Source organism: Puntigrus tetrazona, chromosome 15 (assembly GCF_018831695.1).
Source record: "Puntigrus tetrazona isolate hp1 chromosome 15, ASM1883169v1, whole genome shotgun sequence".
NCBI classification, from domain to species: Eukaryota; Metazoa; Chordata; class Actinopteri; order Cypriniformes; family Cyprinidae; genus Puntigrus; species Puntigrus tetrazona.
In genome coordinates this window covers 10,178,551-10,199,571 of record NC_056713.1, presented here as the reverse complement: position 1 = coordinate 10,199,571, position 21,021 = coordinate 10,178,551, and the positions used below count along the sequence as shown (strand labels likewise).

Genomic DNA, 21,021 nt, shown 5'->3' with positions numbered 1-21,021 from the left:
GAATTCAAGGGTCTGGAAGGTTTCAATTCCTTTTAGACTGATTTTTGTTTGTGTGTGTGTGTGTATATATACACACACACATATATACACATATGACTGCTCTTATTGAAAAGACAATTATATATATAAATCTGGTTACTAAATGATTATTTGAATGCAAATAAATGTAGCTAATGTTAACATAAGGTGGATTTTGTTGGACTTTGGCCTCAATGCGTCGTACACTGCAGGACAGGAAGGAATGATGATTTAGCCGGTGACTAATAAAGAAAGTACGTGAAGGGACAGCAAAATTGAGTTATTTTCCAGAACACACAATTTTAATATTGACAGCAATAACACTATAAGAAGCAGACTGACATTATTTGATAGCGACTTTTTACACAAGGCCATAAAACTCACAGCAGTATAACAGACATTAGATGGGTATAAAAGAACAAAATGCTTTCCAATGGTTACGCTCGTGAACCCAACTTCCTTCAATATTGATGTGATCGTTTTTGCCTCCGACCTCATTCACTACATTCATTTCAGTGTCCTATGCAAACTCGCATTATGACGTTAACCAGGAATCACGTTTCCAGGGATAATCTGACTATTCCCAACAACAACAAAAAAATCAAATCCTGTGCAAAGCGGGCCAATCAGAAAACACACACAGACAATGTTACACAACGTAAGACCAATTTGAGTATTTTGGACCAATTAAATTTCTTTGGGAATGGGGCTTCACATCCAAAAACCCCTCTGATGCATTAAAAAGTGGTAATTAGTGTATATAAATTGCATAAAACAATTACCAAAACCAAAAATTTTAAAATTAATAATTTCCCTTTCTTTGTGCTTTCAGTAAGACTTCTTAGCAAGCTAAGAATCCATTCACACAAGACACAGGCAGTGTGTCAACTTCAACACCATGCTTTTAGGACATTTTGTCATGCGCTGTACACAAGTACAACAGTCAAACATCCGTCTTGTGCATGTTTACATAAAAACAATGAAAAAGCAGTGCACTGAAGTGGAAAAACATGTTCCGTGTGAACAGCCCCTAATAGCATATCATAGTGCTAACTAGTTCAACGAACATCAGTTTTTGAGCACTATTTTTGATTGAGAGTTACAAACGGCCACCGATATGCAGAGGATTCGATTTTGTTGTTGCTGAAATCACTTTTATGGTGTCAGACCTGGCTTGAGCATGGAGTCAGATTGCTTCGAATTGCATCAATTGATCCAACCGCTACTTCAGAATTACGTTTAAACGTCAAACTTTGTCCCCTTAATGCTGCTAACTGAAATTCCTCTGTGAATTGACTGCTCAGAAATGTTCACCTTACAATGCAACGCATAAAACACACAGTAAATTTGAGTATGGGACCATCTACAGGATACTACAGAATCCACGCAATAAATTAGCGAATAACAGACAAAACTGGCACATCACATGCAACTGAGCAGCATCTGTTGCTCCCTTTTAAAAAAAAAACGCAATGGCTAGATGCTTCTCCACCTTTAAGCTAGCTACCATGGTGTCTAGTCCATTTACAAGACCAGCGGTTGAGCAGGTGATTTACTTCATTAGTATGTTCATACTACCAAACACGAAAGTCAAAGACAGTGCCAGCTGAACAGGTTTGGCAGTCGATAACAAGCTTGGCTCAGTCTGTCCTTTGCTAGTCCAAAAATTGTTTATAGTCAATATCGACTGCATGTCCAAAGTCCTAATAGGCAAGACACGGCGGCATTCAGTGGTCCAGTTCATTCTCGCTCTTCACGTGGGGAAACACATCTTCGATGTTGTCTAGATCTAATGGATAGGCCTGATTCTCATTCACCATCTGACTGAAGTGCGCGTCGTTTATAGACGACATGTTCGTCATAGGCTGACTGGCGTTCAATTTCATATCTGTGCCATCTAAACCAAAGTTGAGCTCGCTTGGAAACAGTAGCTGATTAAGAAACTGGTCTGAACCTTGCTGGGACTGGTCTTGTCTGAAGCTGGCAAAGCATTGGGTAATGCCTTGGAGGACGGTGTCCAAAGTTTCTGGGTCCAGGCTAACGCAACTGTCCTCTTGTTTAAAGTCTTCATCATAGTGAATTTCCTCCATGACTTGGGAGGGCATGTGGACGCCTCCTTCCATGACAGAGGCTGGCATGGAGGCACTGGGAACGTTACAGTCGGGAGCGGCGTAGAACGGGTTGTCAAAATGCTGCGGCACGCTGAGCTCAATCCCAATGTCTTGATCTGAAAGAAGAGAGCAATAAAAGACTCATGTAGTCAATAAAGCCTGGGGGAGTGATATTAAGGCATCGGTTTATTTTCAAACACGCTTACTTTGAGGAACGCTGCACGGCTCGCTGAACTTCACATCAGATTTCATTTTCCTCTTGCGGTTGACTCCGTAAGGATCTGCAGATCAAAAGAGCAAATCAGATTAACCTTCCTTTCGTGTTACAGGAGCATGTGATGGCGCTGACTGAAATGGCACGGACTTCAACAGCATAATAGGTCTTCTGTTGTCTACAGAACACAAATGATTAAGTATTACAGTTTCCTCATGCATACTTTCAGTTTGGGCTGCTATAATGACACTATTTACAATGAAAAACTGACACCATGACACACCCTCTTTTTGCAGTATTTTAGAAACTAGAAAGAGAGGAGCTGATTCATTTCTGGGATGTCTGGGCGTCTTTGCCTCAGTCAACCGTTCCAATGGTCTACTTTTGTATGCTACTGCTTTCAAACACAAGAAACCTTAAAATCATAACCGACAATTTTAGGACTGTTACTCAAGTAAAAAATGATACAATACCATTTTAAACTTGTTCATTCACAAAAAATGCATACTGTGATTCAGCAAGGATGCACTAAATGGACGAAGAATTTTGATAAAGAGTTCTTTTCAACTTTCCTGGAATAAATGATAATGCTTTCTATACAAATATTAAACAGCACAACCGTTTTCAACATGACAAAATTAAAAATGTTTCAAAAGGATCAATTCTAAAAGACCATGTGACAGTGAAATTCAGCTTTTTAGATCACAGGACATTTTAAATTGCTTATTTTATGATATTACTGTTTTACTGTATTTCTGATCAAATAAATGCAGCCTTGGTTTTTAAAACTCTGACAATATTTTTTTTAAATAGAAGGATATTTAAATATCAAGTATTTATGCTTTGTGGTCATTTTTTATACAATTTGTTTATTTGAATAATTTCATATTTAAACAGTATGATCCTTTCATCCATTCATTCTCAAAACAGCGTTTCATCTTGTTTTTATGTGGCGTCTGAGAACTCACCTGCATTATCTGGGACGTAAGTGAACTTGACCGGCTCGCTGTCCATCCGGTCAGACATGCGGCGAAGGCACACACTGACCTCCACCTCCTCGTTTATACTCCGCTCCCTGAAGGGTGGAGACTTGAAAACGATGGCAATTTGCCGGTGGACATCAGTCTGGGCAAACTCCGCCTTGGCCTCCCAGTCGTCTTTGCTGAAGATGATCTCGATGTCATCTAAGGAGGTTTCCATTTCCAAATGAGTCTTTCAGAACAACTGCATCGAAGAATTTAATGCGACAAAGTCGCACTTACCTTTCTGCACTTTGTCACAGAGCATATAAATTTCCGTCTTTCCTGTGCAGGGGCCTCTAATAACATTAAGCCGATTGATTTTCAGCTCTGCCGTTGTGGTCGCCTCTAATCAGACAAACAGAAACGATCACAGTGAGTTTAAAAAGCTTGAGTAGAGCGTGTTTCTGGCCCGACGTGCATCTTGCTCTTACTCTTGTCATAGACGGGGTTAGAGACCACAGGGGCGAGGAGGATTCGGTCTCCATCCTTTCGCTCCAGCTCACACTGGAAACACAGCCTCACCACGTTCATGTCCATGTCCTCAATGCTCTTAGAGTGGCCCGCTGGTGGAGAACAAGACAAAAACATTCAACAGATGAATATCGCGTTCAGATTCGCAAATGAATCGCTCGCTAATCAAAAGAACCGGCTTTACTGATGAGATGCGCGTGAATACGTCGCGCAATACATTGCCCAGCCTTAACTACAGATGAGTTCAGTCTGCCATGTTCAATAACTCACTGTTAAACGGATCGATATTCTTATTCCTCCTCTTCTGCAGCGAGGCATCCAGTTCCTTCCTCCGCACACACTGGATGCCAAGATTCGCAAAACTGGAAAACACCAACATACTCAGGCAGGAAATAACATTTTTACTCAAACTCAAGATCAAGTTGAGCCATGCGATCCCTCAAAACACTGATGTCAACAGAAAGATACCTGTGTTGACAAGTGCCGGCGGGATTGATGTGGATGACGCAGATGCCATCCGCACAGTCTTTCCCGACCAAGCAGTGAGGGTGTGGGCGGTACGGGATGTCCTTTGTCACAAGAGACACGGTGACCATCGCTTTCTTGATGTTATCAATGGGGCCTTGGATCTAAGACAGGTGGAAAAAAAATATATATACAGTTTTACTTTCGCTTTTGTACCAATTGGGTCTTTGCGGCGGCTTTATTGGCACAGGCTCTTGTGTTGAAAATACCCATTTATAGACATGTCACAATGGAAACAGTGACTAGTGAATGTTTGTGTGGTGTAAAGGTAATTCCCTCTGTCAGAGCCCACGCATTGAACTCCTCCCCAGGAAGCTTTCAGTTTTAACTGCAATTACAAGTTTAACTTGATTTCATATACAACAAACCACAAACTATAAACGGGGGAAACCCCGATGTTATGGGATAGTCGGTGCATTCCAGACAAACCCACTTAATCAAATAAGGAGTGTAAATCAATTCTGAATACATGTAATGGAAAACGAACAACAGAAATGAAATATGTTTTGCAAGGTCTAAATGGTGATGTAATTTTGTCCCTATATGGCCAACTGCTCTACGTACTAATTCATCTATGTGTTCAAAACATACATGTGAAGCAAAACTAACTGGCTGATAGTTTGACTGACCGATAGATTGCTTTTTTTAACAAAAAGTCTTTTTAGTATAATTCTAAAACTAAAGTAAGAATAATGTTTAACATTATACAGGACTGAAGAAAATTAGCTTTACTTATTTATCCAAAATGGAGTTAAAATGTAGGTGAAATAAGGCTTTTGTGGAGTATTTATTTGTTCGTCTCTCAATCATTGTGCATTCGATTTTTAGTTTTTCCCCCACAATAAACTACAGAGCTTTATTATGAAACTAAGCAGTTAGCGGGAAACATTACTGTGCGGTATTTACACACCGATTCATCAGCTATCAGAACAGAAATAGCAGCAGCTACACCAAATTGCGTATTTTTGCTCAGTTTGGGCCTCTGAACAACACTGTTTTTGTCCTCCTCGAATATGAGCTTAAAGGAACAGTTAATCCCAAAAATGTAAATTCTGTCATTGTTTACTCACCCTTGAGTATTTTCAAATCTGTATGAATTTCTTTGTTCTGCTGAACACAAAGGAAGATCATTTGAAGAAAGTTTGTAACCAGGCTGTTATGGGTCACCATTAACTTTCATAGTATGGAAAAAAACACTATGGACGTCAATGGTGACCCAAAACAGAACAAAGAAACTCATACTACTCGGGGGTGAGTAAATAATGACATTTAATTCATCTTTTGGATGAACCATTCCTTTAATATTATAGATGTTGCATTTTAAGAAGTTAGATGCATATATCAGCCTTTACAGGGTTAACTTATCTAACTCCTAACGTTGGCAACTCTTCATTAGCATCCACCCCAAACTTTCTTCCTCTGACTCACTTTGATGGTAGGCAGGGTCTTGCTGGAGTCGGTGCTGGAGGCTCCGAGGATGCTGCCCGCGGATCGTCCCTCGCACTCGTAACGAAATCGCATGCCGCGCTCTTTCGGCTGCTCCACCACCACCAGCTCTGGCTTTTCCAGGAAGAGCTCCAGGTGTTCTGTTCCAGTCTGCTGAATACTCTGGGGCGCTGCAGATGACTGTCCACGCCGCTGAGATGCCGCTTTGTGTCTCTGCATGGAATGCATCGGTGCCATACCATCAGCGTGTGCCGTGGGGGTCTGGTGAAAGCTGAATGAATTCTACAAAATAAAAGATGCACGTTAAAAAGCGTAAAATGCATGACGCTTCTCTGTAGAAAAGTTAACTGACGTACAGTTGCAAAAGTTTCTTAATGGCTTTTAATAGTTAGCTAATAGCTAATGAAGCTATTGAAGAAAAATAACTATAAAGATGGTTATTGTAATAATAATTAACTTCATTAGTGTCCAAATCGATGCACAATTACGCTGTTTATTTTAAGCATGTGCTGCCTTTTGTCGTCTGCCACTTTAAATAATGTATTTGGGTGATTCTGGATTAGCTGCAATGATTTTATTATTTTATATATGCAAAAAATATATTTTTAAAAGTAATTCCATTAGTCCAAGTCATTATTGTTGTAGTTGTGTTCTCATTTAATTACAGTAAACATTAAAAAAGTATAGTTAGAATTATTGACCCTGGTGTGGCTTCATCAGCTGGATTTCCAGAAAACATAAACAAACAAACACCCGAATAGAGGCGGAGACAAAATATTTCAGCAAACAGACAAAGATTCGCCAAAAGGGTTTACATGTTGAAGTGGAAAAAATAAATAAATGGCTTGCCAAACACTGAATATTAATTTCTTCAAACCCCCACACAATGATTCAGCAACAAAAAGCGCTCAGAAAACCACATAAGCTTGTTTTAGTACTACACTGGAATCACATGTACCTTCTCTGACTCTCTAATTTTTTTAAATCAGACAAACAATTGTTCAAGTTCGACTCACTCGAAGCAACCACTAAAAAAAAAAAAACAGAAAGAGAAAGTGAGTGTGTGAAAAACAGGGTGAGCGAAAGAGAGCAGGCAACAGTTTGAACGATACTGAACGCTAAAAGAGCACAAATACAATAAAAGAGCAATAAAAGCATTTTTGACGAGATAACAGACAAACACCGAGTCTGGACATGCCTGAGCACGGACTCGGATCGCTTACACAAAGAGCCGCTGAGGAGAGCCAGAAGAAGCATGGTGAAGAAACAGGAAGCTCGAGTAGCTGGATGAAAAAGCAGCCAATGAGAGAGAGAGGAGCAGAGAGGAGGGTATGAGACTGAGCGCCTTTTGTAAGGGGGTGAGAAGCGTGAGCCGACAGAGCTCTAACTGAAAGCAGGCATCGAATTACAATCACCCCGTCTGTCAGTAAAAAAGCCTGATGTCACGAATAACAAGTTTCGATATCTACTAAAAAACTGCAAGACATTGCATACAGAGAGAGAATACGCTCAGTTTTGATGCACCATTCGTGGCCATAACAAACATAACAGGATGAGTTACGCACCAGAGTCAGCTCTTAGTGTTAAAGGGACAGTTCACCCGAAAATTACAGTTCTGCCATTACTTCAATCCAAACCAGTATGACTTTCTAGAACATAAAAGACCCAATTTTGAGAGACGTCTCTGGGGGGGTTTGGAAGTCCAGCACTCTTTTTTATGTTTCACAGACAGGCTTGACCCGACACGACGGATTTCAGGTCGTAACATTTCATAAACTGCTCTTTAGGTCTGTTTTGAGCGTAGAACAGCAGGATGACTCACTGGTGGAGCTGCTCCTCGGGCGACCAACACCGGAGCGCTTTGCCTGCTTCTAGACGGCGGGTCAACCGGAGGGCTATCCTGGTCCACCGGTGGAGGAGGAGGGCCAGGGAGTCTTATGGTCCGCTCTTTGAGGTACTCATCTATAAGATCTGAGGGAAAGGTTTCCAGGATTAGAAACACAAGCTCTAGTTCAAAAAAAGAAAATGACTTGCATTTTTTTTTTTTCCTCCATGTCACACAAAAAAGCAGATGTCAGGCAGAATGACACCCGTGCGTTTCACTTCATGGAAAGACGAGGTGCATGACAGCTGCTTTTGTGTTGCACGGAAAGCCGACTCAAAAGGCGAGCGAATAATGAGCTTTTGTTGAACTGTCGACACAAAACTACATTAAAAACAAAAAACAAAACTGAAGGAGACAGCCAAGGTCACCTCGCAATGACGTCACGTCTGCACTCACCTAGATCCAGGTCTGCACGGGAGGCATGATGGGAAAAAAAACAGAAAAGAAAAACAGTTAAACATGCGCGTTTCCGGAAAACGAAACAGAAAGCAATTTTTTTTTATTTATATAAGATAACGTTGGCGGTTAACAAACGCGCTCGATCTTATCAGCCAGCAAACGTGGCCTACAAAGAGCCGTAAAGCATATCGGATGATAAATGCGCGACTCGACAGGTAATAAACGCTATTTTCGCGACACCAAAGCGCGAAAGGCATTCGCGGGCCCGTGTTATTGTTTCGATGCGGGCCCGATACACCCACTTCTCTTAAAGAAACAACTTCGTTTCGATGATGCCGCGAACTTCCTCGTCGCGAAGCGTATTATTAAAGCGCTAGCTGCCGTTACGCGTCCGTAACGTATCGATCAGGCGTGAAGCGGAGCAGAAGAAACGTGCCGAATCAGAGCCGCGACAGGGCCGAGGAGAAGGTTTCAGAAACCCAACTGACCTCCCGCTGCGCCGTTCCCAATGCTCATGTTTCTCATTGCAGGCACGAAGAAGAACTAAAGCAAGTTTGGTCGGTTTATACGCTTTCGCGGGTCGTCGCTGCGTCGAATCGTAAATCCTCCGCGATCGGGTCGTCGGTTATGGAGTCATTTCCGGGTGCTTCGCCTGTTTTTGGAAGCCAGGAGTTAACCGAAGTTCTTCTGGGAAAGAAATCTCGAGAGAAAATCGTATCGGTGACTCCTCCGCCGTCGACTGTGACATGACAAACACCGCTCCGTCGTTTCTTTCACTTTTTCTCTGGGTTAAACTGCGAGAGGACAGAGCTGGTGGGTGGAAATCCCCCTACGTCACAAATGGGGAAACCCCGAGACTCATCACCAAGACAACGGCTAACAACAGGTGAGCTTCAGGAAAGAGCGACAATAACAGGTAAGAGGAACAGGAGAAATAAGAGATGGTGTGCATTAAATTCAAATGTATGATTGAATAAATTAAATTGCTTACTACGTGTCATCATGTTCGTATTGTGTTTTATTGTCTTAGTTATATTTGTTTTTTACCTGAAAAATAACCCAGCTGCAGTTTAATTAATTTGAATGCACAATAAAAAAACAAGTTATGTTTTATGTTGTTATAGTTATGTTTTTGCAAATGAACTCTTCACACACACACACACGACTATCAGCCCTTTCACTATCTAACACACATATATATACATATAACCATACAACACCAGTCGTTGCTATTCAGCTATATATATATATATATATATATATATATATATATATATATATATATATATATATATATATATATATATATATATATATATATATTTATTACACACACATACATATAGCTGAATAATTGCACTATAATTAAGAAGCAAAAAATAACGCGGGTGATTTATGTAACTTAATACATTTTATTTCCCATATTTCATTTAGAAGGTCGGCCTATGCAAATATCACCAACGCATCTAGTTTCATACAATATACAAATTAGATCACTTGACATTTTCGCCAGGCTCGTGACGGTCATATGACAAACGCGCGTAAAACGATCACGTGCGTTCTCCCACGAGAAGCGGATCCTCAAATTCAGCGCGCGGCGCCGGGGCTCGCGGTCACCGTGCGCCATGCCGTCACCAATCCCCGTCACGCGGCTGCTGCCGAAGGCTTTCGGGCTGGAGTTTGGCGCGTGCAGCAGCCCGATATCCAAAACGGCGAGCGGGTCCACGCTGCGTGTGCCCGCAAACGCGCTTCACGGCAAGATCGCGCACAGGCTCTGGTCGTCTGTGATCCACTGGCGAGACCTGCGGGCTCTGGTGCCCATCGGCAGCGGGGGGTTCGGCACGGTGTTCAAAGGCACGTACTTCGACGAGACCGTCGCCGTGAAGAAGGTGAGATGCGTGAAAAACAAACTGGCCTCGAGGCAGAGTTTCTGGGCGGAACTCAACGCCGCGCACCTGCGGCATCAAAACATCGTGCGCGTGATCGCCGCCACCACGTGCACCCCCGCGCACCTCAGCGCCGGGGGCGACATCGGGACGATTGTGATGGAGTTCGCCGGTGCCCTGAACCTGCAGCAGGTCATCTACGGGCTCTCGGAGCCCTTGCTCATGGACAAGTGCGTGGGCTACTCGACGGACGTCGCGCGCGCGCTCCAGCACCTGCACGCGCACGGCGTAGTCCACTTGGATTTAAAGCCCGCCAACGTGTTGGTGTCCGAGCAGGGCGTTTGCAAGCTGGCGGACTTCGGGTGCTCTTTCAAGCTGTCGAGTCGAAGCGACGCCGTGACGCGCCTGAGTGAAATCGGTGGCACGTTCACGCACCGCGCGCCCGAGCTGCTGAAGGGAGAGGGGGTTTCTCCGCGCGCAGACGTTTATTCGTTCGGGATCACGATGTGGCAGCTCCTCACCCGAGAGCCGCCGTACGACGGGGACAGACAGCACATCCTGTACGCCGTCGTGGCCTATAATCTGCGGCCTTCCCTCACTAGGGACGTTTTTACGCAGTCTCCTCTTGGACAGAAGTGTGAAAAACTGATCAGTCTGTGCTGGGACGGCGACCCCAGCATGCGACCCACCGCGGACCAGCTTCTTCACGAACTTTCCGTTTTATTATGAGTTTGCGGCACGTGGACCCTCCGGAAAACATCTGCTCTTTGAAATGTTTATTTTATTGTTTTGTAACCTTTTTTTATTGTGAAGCTAAATTATTTTAAATGTCAGAAGATCTTTAATTAAATGGGGTTTTTTTTCTGTTTAAAGAGCTTGAAGCACATTATTTCTGGCATCTCTGATCGCTGAATAAATTTACAAACAGATAATTTCTTTATATGGGAGACCTAAAAACTGCTCGCAATGCTGCGTGTTCGCCGCTAGGTGTCAGCACATAACCGCGTGCATATTGAACTCCGTTATATTTGTGAATATGATCACAGCTTTATACTAAATAATTAGCTTTTCTGCTGCTACTTTGGCCATTTGTCGCTCGTATCATACAGCAGGTGAAAAGGCAGAACACGCAATGATTAATGACCCAATGCGTATCATACACGATTCTGGCAAAGTCTTACAGAAATTGTTGTAAAATTGATCGTCTATGCATTTTAGGCCACAAAAAAAACTTTTCTTCATCACGGGCCACATTTTTTTCATAATTATAAAAAGACCACAAACGGCAAGCTTTATTTTTTGCCCAAGTTCAAAAGTAAATCTGCTAGTTTATATTAGTTTATACCAAAATCAACCCTTGTAAGCAATTCTATTACTATCTTAATATGAATACATAAGGTAAATATTACTCGCATAATAAATATTCGTATTTATTACCATTTAACTATAAAAAGTAGTCACGGTCATGAAAATCACGGGAAACCGAAACACGTTGCAGTCAAAACTTTTAACTTTCCCCCTCAATTCATTGAGTGGCTTCGGTTTAAAATCTCTTCCTTTGACACGCATTTTTTTTTTATGAGCCCAACATCACACCGTTAAGAAGCCGCATACGCAAACTGTTGAGACATGAATAAAACAACGTCCAAATTAAACTGCACTTATGCTTTACTATAAACATGAGTGATCAAATTTCGGAACGTACCAAAAAAAACAAAACCTAAGTAATTCAGAAGTACGGCACCGAAAAAAAAAAAAAAAAGTATAAAGGACAACCAGGCATTTAATCTCACGCGTTGTTGAACTGCCGGGCCGAGGCAGACGAGACACACGGTGGTCCAGCCGTGGAGTGAATGTAATGAAACTAGCTCTCGGTGAGAGGACCGGCAATTCAGCTACTGCTAGACAAGCCCATGTCAGCACGATTAAGGTTTACAAGCCGAGATGCTGTACAGTTTTAACACACAAACAAAAAAATCAGACGCTTAAAAAAACAAAACAAAAAAAAGGTCATAGCTATTAATATTATTAATAGAATTATATATTAATACCTACAAGGCTGTTATTTCTTTATTTTTTTTGTTCAAGTTTGCAACATCGATTCTTCTTTTTAAAAACGTGAAAAGTCTGTCTCGCGACACGGGTAGCGTTTGAACAGAATTGGCTGTTTTTTGTTGTTTTGTTTCCCCCCTTCTCGGCCGCCTCCGTCCTACCCCGCACGAGCGCTTCCTGGCACCCCTTCACGCACACGGAATGAACTGAAAATAAAGCACGCAGCCGCTCCTCTTTCCCCTCGCTCTCGTACTTCGAAAAACAAAAATGATATGTACTGCAAAAACCGCCCTGTTCGCTCCAGCCGGTAAGGATTTAATTCACGGACCACCTGACCCTTTCAAATTATTAGTGTTACCAACCCAAAAATATACAATACAGTACATCACATTTTACTTCACTTTGACTGCAAAAATATGGGAGATTGAAAAAGAATGATTTTAGGAAGTCTACATTAAATATATATTTTTTTTTCCTGTGGATCCCACACAAAGGAGGAACGCTGAACTGAACTTTTTTTTTTTCCCGCAGTCTTTTACGTAATACCATTAATCCAGTTCCCTTCCTTGACAATTAAACATAAACCCAGCCTTGAAAATGCCTTATCGCGCCTTCACAAGACCAGAGGGCAAGGGAAGGGGGTTAAAAGGGGGTTAATCATTCTTCTTCTCCCCCTCTGATTTATCCGTGATGGCAGCGGTTGTTTCGGAGGCCGCTGGCTGGGCCGGGCTGTCCCTGCTGTGGTCCGCTCCGCTGGTCCCGAACTCGTTCACGCGGTTGGGATCCACTCTGTAAATCCAGCGCTGGTACAGATAGATGAAGAACACCACATCTGTGGAGAAATGGCGGTGCGTTCGATTAATGCTGACGCTGTTAACATGAGGTTACACTGAAGCGGTCGTATGGAGAACGTATCGGCACGCACCATCTCTGAGACAACCTATTCTGTACATCATTGGCATCTTGATGACGAAGGCAAACAAGTCGTCTATAAAGGTATTCAGGGCCTTGTAGGTGAGCATCCTCCAGGGAAGATGGGCTACTGACTTCATCTTGTAGTTGATGAAGAGCTGCGGCGTCATGGTGATGAACCCTTTAGGAAAAACAAAGCATTTATAATAATTCAAAACTTTTTTTTTTTTTTTTTTTTTTTACAGACTTCTACATGAACTAATAAAAAAAAAAAAAAAAAAAGTGTCTGTCTTGAAGACTCACTCAATAGCAAGATCACTTATATTATGTCAATGGAAAATATAAGGGATATTTTTTGCTTTAAAGGCTGTGTTTAAATAAATGCACAATTGTTTTTTTTTTTTTTTTTAACTTAGTTTACATTAGTTACCACTGTGAAGGATCTATAAAACATCTGAATGAGTAGTAGAACATGATATTGTAATTTTTTAAAGCTGTAATGTCTGATTTCAGCACTAACAGCATCACCAAACACGATTTCAGACTAGTTCCTATAGCTCATATAGTGACCACAGCATGAAAATGAATAAATAAATATTTAAAATAAACCTCCATGCTATTTGTAACTAAGAATATATATATATATATTATATATATATATATATATATATATATATATATATATATATATATATATATATATATATATATATATATATATATATATATATATAGTTCAGTATTTGTATTGGGAAGCAAGAAATACTGAGGAGGATATTTTTTTAGCAACATTAAAACCAAAATATAAGCATCTAAGACCATGATTTAAGACCGTTTCAAGGCCTTAATCATTATAGCTCACACAAAAGTAAAAATTAACCCAATATTTACTAAACCTCACACCATCATATGCGTGTATGACTTTCTTTCTTTTGACAAATACAGTCAGAGTTACATCTAAAAGTGTTCCGTCTCTTCCAAAATGTATAAGTGGCAGTAAACTAGATTTTACATCTGAGGGTTAAAACAAAAAGTTCTTTAAAATCCATTAAATATGAATGTGTGTCAACAGGCTAACCAGATTTCACATGTGACAGTGCGTCCTTGTGGACAGCGCTCTCGCTTTATTCTATTTACAGAACTGTAGAAAATCCTTTGAGCCTTGAAAGTGAAAAAGTGGAAGTCCCCTTTTGTGAGTTTTTCCTTAAGCACCTGGTCACTGATTGCGACACAACAGAATTCATCCACATCACGCATTCAAACATGAAGCGAAGTTACACTTACCGAAGGTTAACAAGAACCCATAAAGCATGCTGAGCACCCAAGAGTACCAGCCTTTGTGTTCCACATATAATAAGCTATAAACTGCATAGCACCCAAAGAGAGGGTACAACAGCCAGGACAGGTATTTAAAAGCCATCTGAGGGAAAAGAAACACAATTTTTCATTAAGTCTGAATAAAGTATGTGTATTTCACAAGTTACAAAAAAAAGTTTCTTACGTCATCATAAATTTTTGTTGAAGACTCCACGTATGTAGACTTGTCTTTGAATATCAATCGTGGAATAATTCCAGCAATCCTGTTCTCCCTGTCCAGCTAGATAAAGAAAACAAGAATCAGCATCGAGAGCCAAGAATTCAAGCCTAGAGTCATCTAAAATGCCTGGCAAGGGCATCATCTCACCCTGACGTCCATGACTTTGGTGATCTTCCAGAAGTCAATGAGCAGGCCGATGAATACGCTGACCTGGACGACAAAATTGGTCTCGTTGTCCAGGATATAGAGCAGCACTACCAGAGACTGGAACACCCCGAATATGATGGAGCGCACGGACAGCCCCTCCAGAGACTGACGGCTGTTCCAGAACTGGATATCTGCAGAGAAAGTGAAATGAGAGACGCCACGCAGCTCAGAAACCAAAACCCACAAGTCTCAATCAACTACCACACACATACGATCAGTATTTATTTACCATTCTTGAAGGCCAAGAATTCAAAAATGCTGTGGACGATGGAAACAACGATGGTCAGTCCCAGGAGGTAGGGGTTGGTCTCAAGCAGGGCCACCTGTTCAGAAATTTTAATGAGGTTTCTCAGCTAATACAGATTTTTTTTGTGTCACTTTCTGCATTTTACCACTAGCTACATCTATTAGACAATAAGAGAGGCAATATTCACTATCAACATTTTATTAATCAGTAAAATACTCTAACAATTTTACCATTAACACTGTCGAGGTGTTTCCTAAATGGTTTAAACTACCTAAAATACTTTTGAATATTGCTAACTTAAGAACGAACGGCTATCAAAAAAAGTTATTTTGCAAACAGTGCTTTACATAAATAAGCCACATTATAATAATCATAAACCAATGGAATTAAAATGTACTGTACTTGCAAAATTAAAAAGAAAAAAAAAAGAAGAAATTTTACTATGTGGATAATTATATTAATCTTCTATGACATTTTTGACCATCGATTACTTTCATATATTTTAATGGTAAAAGAAATCCTGTCTCTCACTTGGATCTCTCTAAACCAATAATAATATTTCTTGGTACGAACCTTAACAGAATCCTGGTCCTCATCTGACTGCTCGTAAGTGTCCTCTCCCAGGAAGTTCCAGGGGGAGCGGGCACTCTGAGCGGCATATAACTGCCAGCGCCACAAGGAGAGGGGGCAGTAGGTGAGTCGGAGGGGCAGATTCTGCAGGGTGTCGTTTATGGGGTAATAGTCCTTCTGCAGGTTCCAGTAGTCATTGAAATAAACAATGGGATAGTAGTCTCCACTCACTGCATCAAACTTTACATCTGAGAGGAACAAAAGTGTCCAGGTTAACCAGAGGTAGTTCCAGATTAATATAAGGCTCATTAAGCTGTTTAGCACTAAAAAGAAAAAACACCTACGCTGGTCTAGAGGTGGGGGGACAGAGCCTTTCACCCAAGCTGTGTGATCATCCACCATGTTGATAGTGATGTTGGGATGCCAATGGGATATGATCTCCACAGGCCCATGACTCTCGGCTCGCTGGGAACAAAAAAACTTACAAACTTACAAACCAAGATCAACACCGATTATTTTCTTCTCAACTTACCTTGATCATTTCTGGATCAGCTTCGGTTTCTCCTGTCAACAGGTTCTTGGTCTTGAGGAACTTCCTCCTCTTGTATTTGTTGAGCACTGTTGACGAGGAAGCGTGTAAAAATGGGCTCTAGGCTTTAAAGAGGGTTCACCCATGCACTGATAATGTGTTATTTTAGGCCTGCTGACACGGTCAAACGTGTGAGCAGCAAAAAACGCGAGCGTCACAGAGGTGAACGAGAGAAGAAGTAATGCAACCAAACAAAATGGACACTCACTTCGCGTGGCATGGACAGTAGACAACCTGCGGTACTGGCCCTTGCGTTTGGGGTCTGGGTGGAAGCCACTCTTGGTGAAGTAAATATGGATGTATACAGAGCCATTCTGCTTTACACCCTGTGAGAAAAACAAACGGAGGAAGACAATCAGCAAATCAAGCAAAAAAAAAAAAAAGTATTCTTGCATGTAAACCATGCATGTCTACTCCATTAACATTTAGAGAAAGCTTTTGCGTCCGACCTCAGAGAGGTCCAGCTCTTGGTAATGCTCATAGCAGCCATCTCCCGACTCCCCTGTGGTCCAATCTCCATAAACCAGATCTCGCTGGTACCAGAACAGCGCTTCTGTATTGTTAAAATCTGTAAATATCTCATTCTCAGAGATATATACATATAAATCCTGTGAAGAGAGGGTAACAGAATTTTAAAAGCAGCTACAAACCAGATATCATGAAGAATTTGGTTATAAGCTTGACTGGATATTTTGTGTATGTAATACACACACACACATTCTATATACAAACACACACGCCTATATAAATAAAAATAAAAAAACATGGGAAATGTCTTGATTATGAATACCATAAGGGTGTCCTTGGGGAAGAGGTTTCTGCTGGGCACTCGAGGAGCTCCAGCGGGAGTGTTGGGATCTGGAGTTGATGGACCTCTGCGGAACCAGCTACTTATAGCCCAGATGATAAAAATCCTGGGTGATGCACAAACACAAGAGCAGCCTCACGTCAGACTTCACCCCTATGATTTTCTAAAAACATAATCCCAAAACTCATGATGCAATACTGTTGCCTTACACTGTCATCTATGATACAAGACAGCTTTTAAAAAAAAGTTTGCTTCTCTTTGATAAAATCTGCCTCTAGAAGCCCGTCTTAAATGTGAGTAAAGTTATTTTATAGAGTTATTACTCGGGAAGGTAATTACTGTAATTGTGACAATAAGCTTTATACATATATATATATTGCATAAGTATGAGATGTTAACATAAGTTAACATAAAACCCCCTGACATCAATTAGAGCACACCGAACAGCTCAGGAGTTGAGTTTCTTTCCTCCCATGGGATGTCTGTTGAGTAATACGGATCCTTAGGGCTCATACTGGTGTCGTTACAATATCATAACATATCAGCAGACAATTCCAGCCAAAGTTGACAATTCTCAAAGCTATTTTGATACTACAGAAACCCTGGAGATGTCATTAATAAGTATGACCAAATAAACTTAAAAAAAATGCACTGAAACGCAAACCTAGCTCAAACACTATACCATAAGATCTATAATAAGTTACCAACCACATCACTGAGTTTTACAAAGGTCTGAAATAAACCACCTCTGTCAAATAAAGACCGAAGTGCAGGAAGTTCTTAAGGTACGTTATGAAGAAGCAATTTTAGAACAAAATCATTTAGGTGCACAACATTAAGGCACTCACCTGAAGAGGACACCTTTAATGACCTGCCAGGCATTGGGCTGCTGCTGCTGTTGTTGTTGTTGGGGGTCCTGTGCAGTCGCACCTGTCTGAGCTACCTGACCTGAGGCAGCTGCCCCATTACTGCTCACCTGCACAGAACACGTGTGATAAAACCACTATGTCTAAAGATTAAGTATTCACTACGGTATAAAAATGGAACAGAACAGTTCCAGAGCTCTGAACCTTTGGACACAGGTTGATTTCTTTTTGCTTTAGATTTTCAATTAGAATTAATGAAGCAAGCAAAACTAAAAGAAAGAAAATCATTGTATTATAACTAGCATTAGAGCATTATAACTACATGATCGCAATTATTTTCGATAACGCAGTCTGACAGGTCTCGGAAGGGCGCCAAAAAAAACCTGTATTAACAAAACAGGAAATTAAGTGCTCACGATAATAATAAATGTCACAAGAACATTCAAGTAGAAAAAAATAATTGAAATTTCTTGGAACTGACATATGAGGTCTGAGAAGAGAGGCAGACGAGAACGTCTGCTAGGAGCCTCCCACTGACTTAACTTTGCAATTGTTCTAGTTGTTCCTGTTCTTTTAATTGGTGATCAGCTAAAAGCGACGTCCACGAAAAAGATTTAGATTTGACACACTACTGAACAGGGTAAATATTAAACAAATCTTTTTGTGCATGGAATTACTTTTGACTGGAATTAGGTCGACTAAATGGAAGCGGAAGGCAGGAATCTGATTTACGGTTATTCTGGTTAGAGTTCACATATCTAAAGATTAGAGATCTGAGATAACAATAGGTGCAAAAAGACCTGTCACCAAGATCAGGAATGGGATCAAAACATAAGAATACAGAACACAGTAACATATCTCCAAACTTGTAAATCGTGGTACGTATGCAACAATATGAAAAATCAACCTGGATGCTATTAACGTCTGTGTTTACACACTTGTGTAGAGCATATTCCTAGAGCATATTCGCTGTTCAAACTTCAAGCAGTGAATGTGGGAAGCCAGTCATTGCCAATCCTCATTCTGAATACGAGGTACCCCAAGGCTCTGTCCTGAGACCACTCTTGCATTGCACCCAAATAAGTCTACTGTAACTTTCTGATGACAGGGTTGAGGTCAAACCCAGACACAGATGATGGAAAGGCCTACCCAGAAAGACTCTGGTGCTTCGTCGTCATGGTAATTTGTCAACTGAAGTAATTACACCCCCTCTCTATTAACAGAGACCCCACCTATGGATTGATTTCCACCAGTGAAGCAGACATGAACGCAAAAACATATTTCAAATTGGAGGAGGGGGAGAAAAACGTAACTACAAACAAAGGACATCAGACCAGTTTTACCATAAAAATAACAAGCTTGAAATTTCAAAAGAAATGCTGGGAAACCATTATCCGCTTGTTTACACTCGGCACCTCACACTGTTTTGAAAAAAGGTTAGTAAACCTGAGTAATGTTTATGATTCATACCACCTATATGACCTTTATAACCCGTGTAATCAGTAACCACGGGGTTATTCATCCAAAAAAAAGTGAAGCTAACATTGCTATCAAAGCTACTTAATCCAGCAGCAGGCCAATGGCAAGTTCTCACTCTTGGTCTGCTATCCTGAGGTCTAAAAATAATTTAAAATTATTCATGTTCACTAGAAAATTACAGCAGGAGTATGGCTGCAAGAAATCTCTGTATGAAAATACATCTCTAATAGGGCTGATCACCCCTGACTTAAACCAATTACCCAAAGTAGCTGACTGGACACAACATGCAAAAGCCTAATCATCACAAAACTTCTCAGCATCACTACAGTTCCTCTGTCTACACAAAAACACGTGCTATTTTGTCACGATACGGTCTAACTGGCGGATTAATAGGATTGCACAATACTGCCATCTTTAAACTGCTTTGACATGTGAAGCTAACAGAACTGCTAGGCAGCTAGTTAGCCAGCATGCTAGCACTGATCAACTCAAGACATCAGCTGATAACAAACGCTACGTAGATCACTATCCGAACAGTCGCCTGTAATAAAAGATGTTTCTTAAAGCCTAGTCAGCTGTCTACCTCGAGAGCATTTAAGGGCACCAAATACGGGTTCAAACATGATGATGCCCAAAAAAATGCTGTCATGGAAAGCAGCAGTATGCTAGGCTTTGAAATACAGCCTGTGCGCTAGATAACCGGGAATAAATTAAGCATCGCATCGCTCCGGTTTGTAAAAAAAGTCGCCGGTAAAGAAATAAGCCACGCAACCGGACAAACCCTTCGTGACACAGACGGCATTTCTGCCCCAATGCTTGCTGAATTAAAGGGGTCGCTGATTCAGACCGGCAATCTGGTTTTCTTCTTTAAAACTGAGACTAAAAAAATATTTATTTTCGTGAACGGGTGGACCGCGTGAAAGCTGTTCGTTGACACGTCCATTTGAAGGCTGCACTTGATCATTTTGGCAATTCTTACCTCTCCGTTGCTTACGGACGACTGCTGTGTTGCTTGAGTCTCCTGCGCCGCCATCTTACCTGTCTCTATCGCACACTGTAATGTGGTGGTATGTAATCTGATGTATCGCGAGATTTCCTCAAAGGGAAGTACTACATTTTCGCGAATCGTTTTTTTATTTTTATTTATGTGTATAAACGGTGCTGATATCACCTCTTTATATGTAAATTTAATGGTTCTGTACGTTGTTCCGTTGCTATAAATAATAAAGAATACATTTTAAAAATAAATAAATGAACTAAAATCAGTTTGTTAAACCAACCAGCTCAAAAACGTCATGAATTTTGTAACTCTGAAAAAGTATATTTTTAAAAGCTTTTTGTATTCATTTAAATGTCTCTTTCAGTGATGTTTAAAACATGGCACACATTTTATCTCTTTATTACAATTTTTTTCACCTATGTCATGTCCCTTGTGGCCTTCTATGAAAGTGTAGGTGGGATATGAATAATAAAACTGGAGAAATTGCCATCTTTTGCTAATGATTAATATGATCAATAAATAAATAATATGATTTTAATGATTACTCATTAAAATCGTATTATTTATTTCCGTACCTCAGTAACCCCTCAACCCCATTACACAAATCATTCTCCTCCTATAAAGTTAATGAGCCGATCCTTATGTGATATAAGCAACAGGAAGTGACATCATATAACTCTTCTGAATAGCATTGTGAGCAGAAACAAGCAAGTTAAGCTTACCACCTTCTTTTATAACTATAACATATTAATATTGTGTTTGTAAAGTTTAACAGCT

At 40.8% G+C, this 21,021-nt stretch overlaps 3 protein-coding genes across 4 annotated transcripts; 1 reads left to right on the top strand and 2 right to left on the bottom strand.

Annotated features, from left to right (window-relative positions):
* Positions 1-293: 293 nt before the first annotated feature.
* On the bottom strand, positions 294-8,985 carry relb (v-rel avian reticuloendotheliosis viral oncogene homolog B). 2 transcript variants are annotated; one of them, XM_043258146.1, is made up of 11 exons: positions 8,580-8,985; positions 8,061-8,100; positions 7,630-7,778; positions 5,790-6,089; positions 4,305-4,465; positions 4,107-4,198; positions 3,797-3,928; positions 3,606-3,710; positions 3,312-3,527; positions 2,336-2,410; positions 294-2,245 (listed from the first exon to the last, which is right to left on the bottom strand). In XM_043258146.1, exons 4-11 carry the CDS (start codon positions 6,042-6,044, stop codon positions 1,746-1,748), a joined length of 1,536 nt encoding a protein of 511 aa, XP_043114081.1. In that variant the 5' UTR covers positions 6,045-6,089; positions 7,630-7,778; positions 8,061-8,100; positions 8,580-8,985; the 3' UTR covers positions 294-1,745. The 2 variants fall into 2 exon arrangements, with proteins under 2 accessions (XP_043114081.1, XP_043114080.1); XM_043258145.1 differs by having other exon boundaries at positions 8,089-8,100; positions 8,580-8,984.
* A 488-nt stretch (positions 8,986-9,473) lies between these two features.
* Positions 9,474-10,849, top strand: mos (v-mos Moloney murine sarcoma viral oncogene homolog). Its single transcript, XM_043258991.1, has one exon. It carries the CDS (start codon positions 9,717-9,719, stop codon positions 10,704-10,706), a length of 990 nt encoding a protein of 329 aa, XP_043114926.1. The 5' UTR covers positions 9,474-9,716; the 3' UTR covers positions 10,707-10,849.
* Positions 10,850-12,400: 1,551 nt separating this feature from the next.
* On the bottom strand, positions 12,401-20,306 carry clptm1 (CLPTM1 regulator of GABA type A receptor forward trafficking). Its single transcript, XM_043258990.1, has 14 exons — positions 20,224-20,306; positions 17,748-17,875; positions 16,882-17,005; positions 16,541-16,699; positions 16,300-16,417; positions 16,035-16,120; positions 15,847-15,967; positions 15,506-15,750; positions 14,915-15,008; positions 14,626-14,816; positions 14,443-14,538; positions 14,226-14,361; positions 12,955-13,122; positions 12,401-12,861 (listed from the first exon to the last, which is right to left on the bottom strand). The coding sequence occupies exons 1-14, from the start codon at positions 20,275-20,277 to the stop codon at positions 12,683-12,685; spliced, it is 1,899 nt and encodes a 632-aa protein (XP_043114925.1). The 5' UTR covers positions 20,278-20,306; the 3' UTR covers positions 12,401-12,682.
* Between the last annotated feature and the right edge of the window lie 715 nt (positions 20,307-21,021).

What these genes read in the sequence shown, in the direction of transcription:
- relb (XM_043258145.1), bottom strand. Translation starts at nt 8,616, where the DNA reads ATGAGAAACATGAGCATTGGGAACGGCGCAGCGGGAG. An exon ending in AGACCCTGCCTACCATCAAA is followed by an intron (nt 4,466 to 5,789) that starts GTGAGTCAGAGG and finishes CACCTGTCTTAG; the next exon opens with ATCCAAGGCCCCATTGATAA. An exon ending in GCCGTGCAGCGTTCCTCAAA is followed by an intron (nt 2,246 to 2,335) that starts GTAAGCGTGTTT and finishes CTCTTCTTTCAG; the next exon opens with ATCAAGACATTGGGATTGAG.
- clptm1 (XM_043258990.1), bottom strand. Translation starts at nt 20,277, where the DNA reads ATGGCGGCGCAGGAGACTCAAGCAACACAGCAGTCGTCCGTAAGCAAC. An exon ending in AAGAGCTGGACCTCTCTGAG is followed by an intron (nt 16,418 to 16,540) that starts GTCGGACGCAAA and finishes TTTTTCTCACAG; the next exon opens with GGTGTAAAGCAGAATGGCTC. An exon ending in CCAAAGTCATGGACGTCAGG is followed by an intron (nt 14,539 to 14,625) that starts GTGAGATGATGC and finishes TTCTTTATCTAG; the next exon opens with CTGGACAGGGAGAACAGGAT.
- mos (XM_043258991.1), top strand. Translation starts at nt 9,717, where the DNA reads ATGCCGTCACCAATCCCCGTCACGCGGCTGCTGCCGAAGGCTTTCGGG.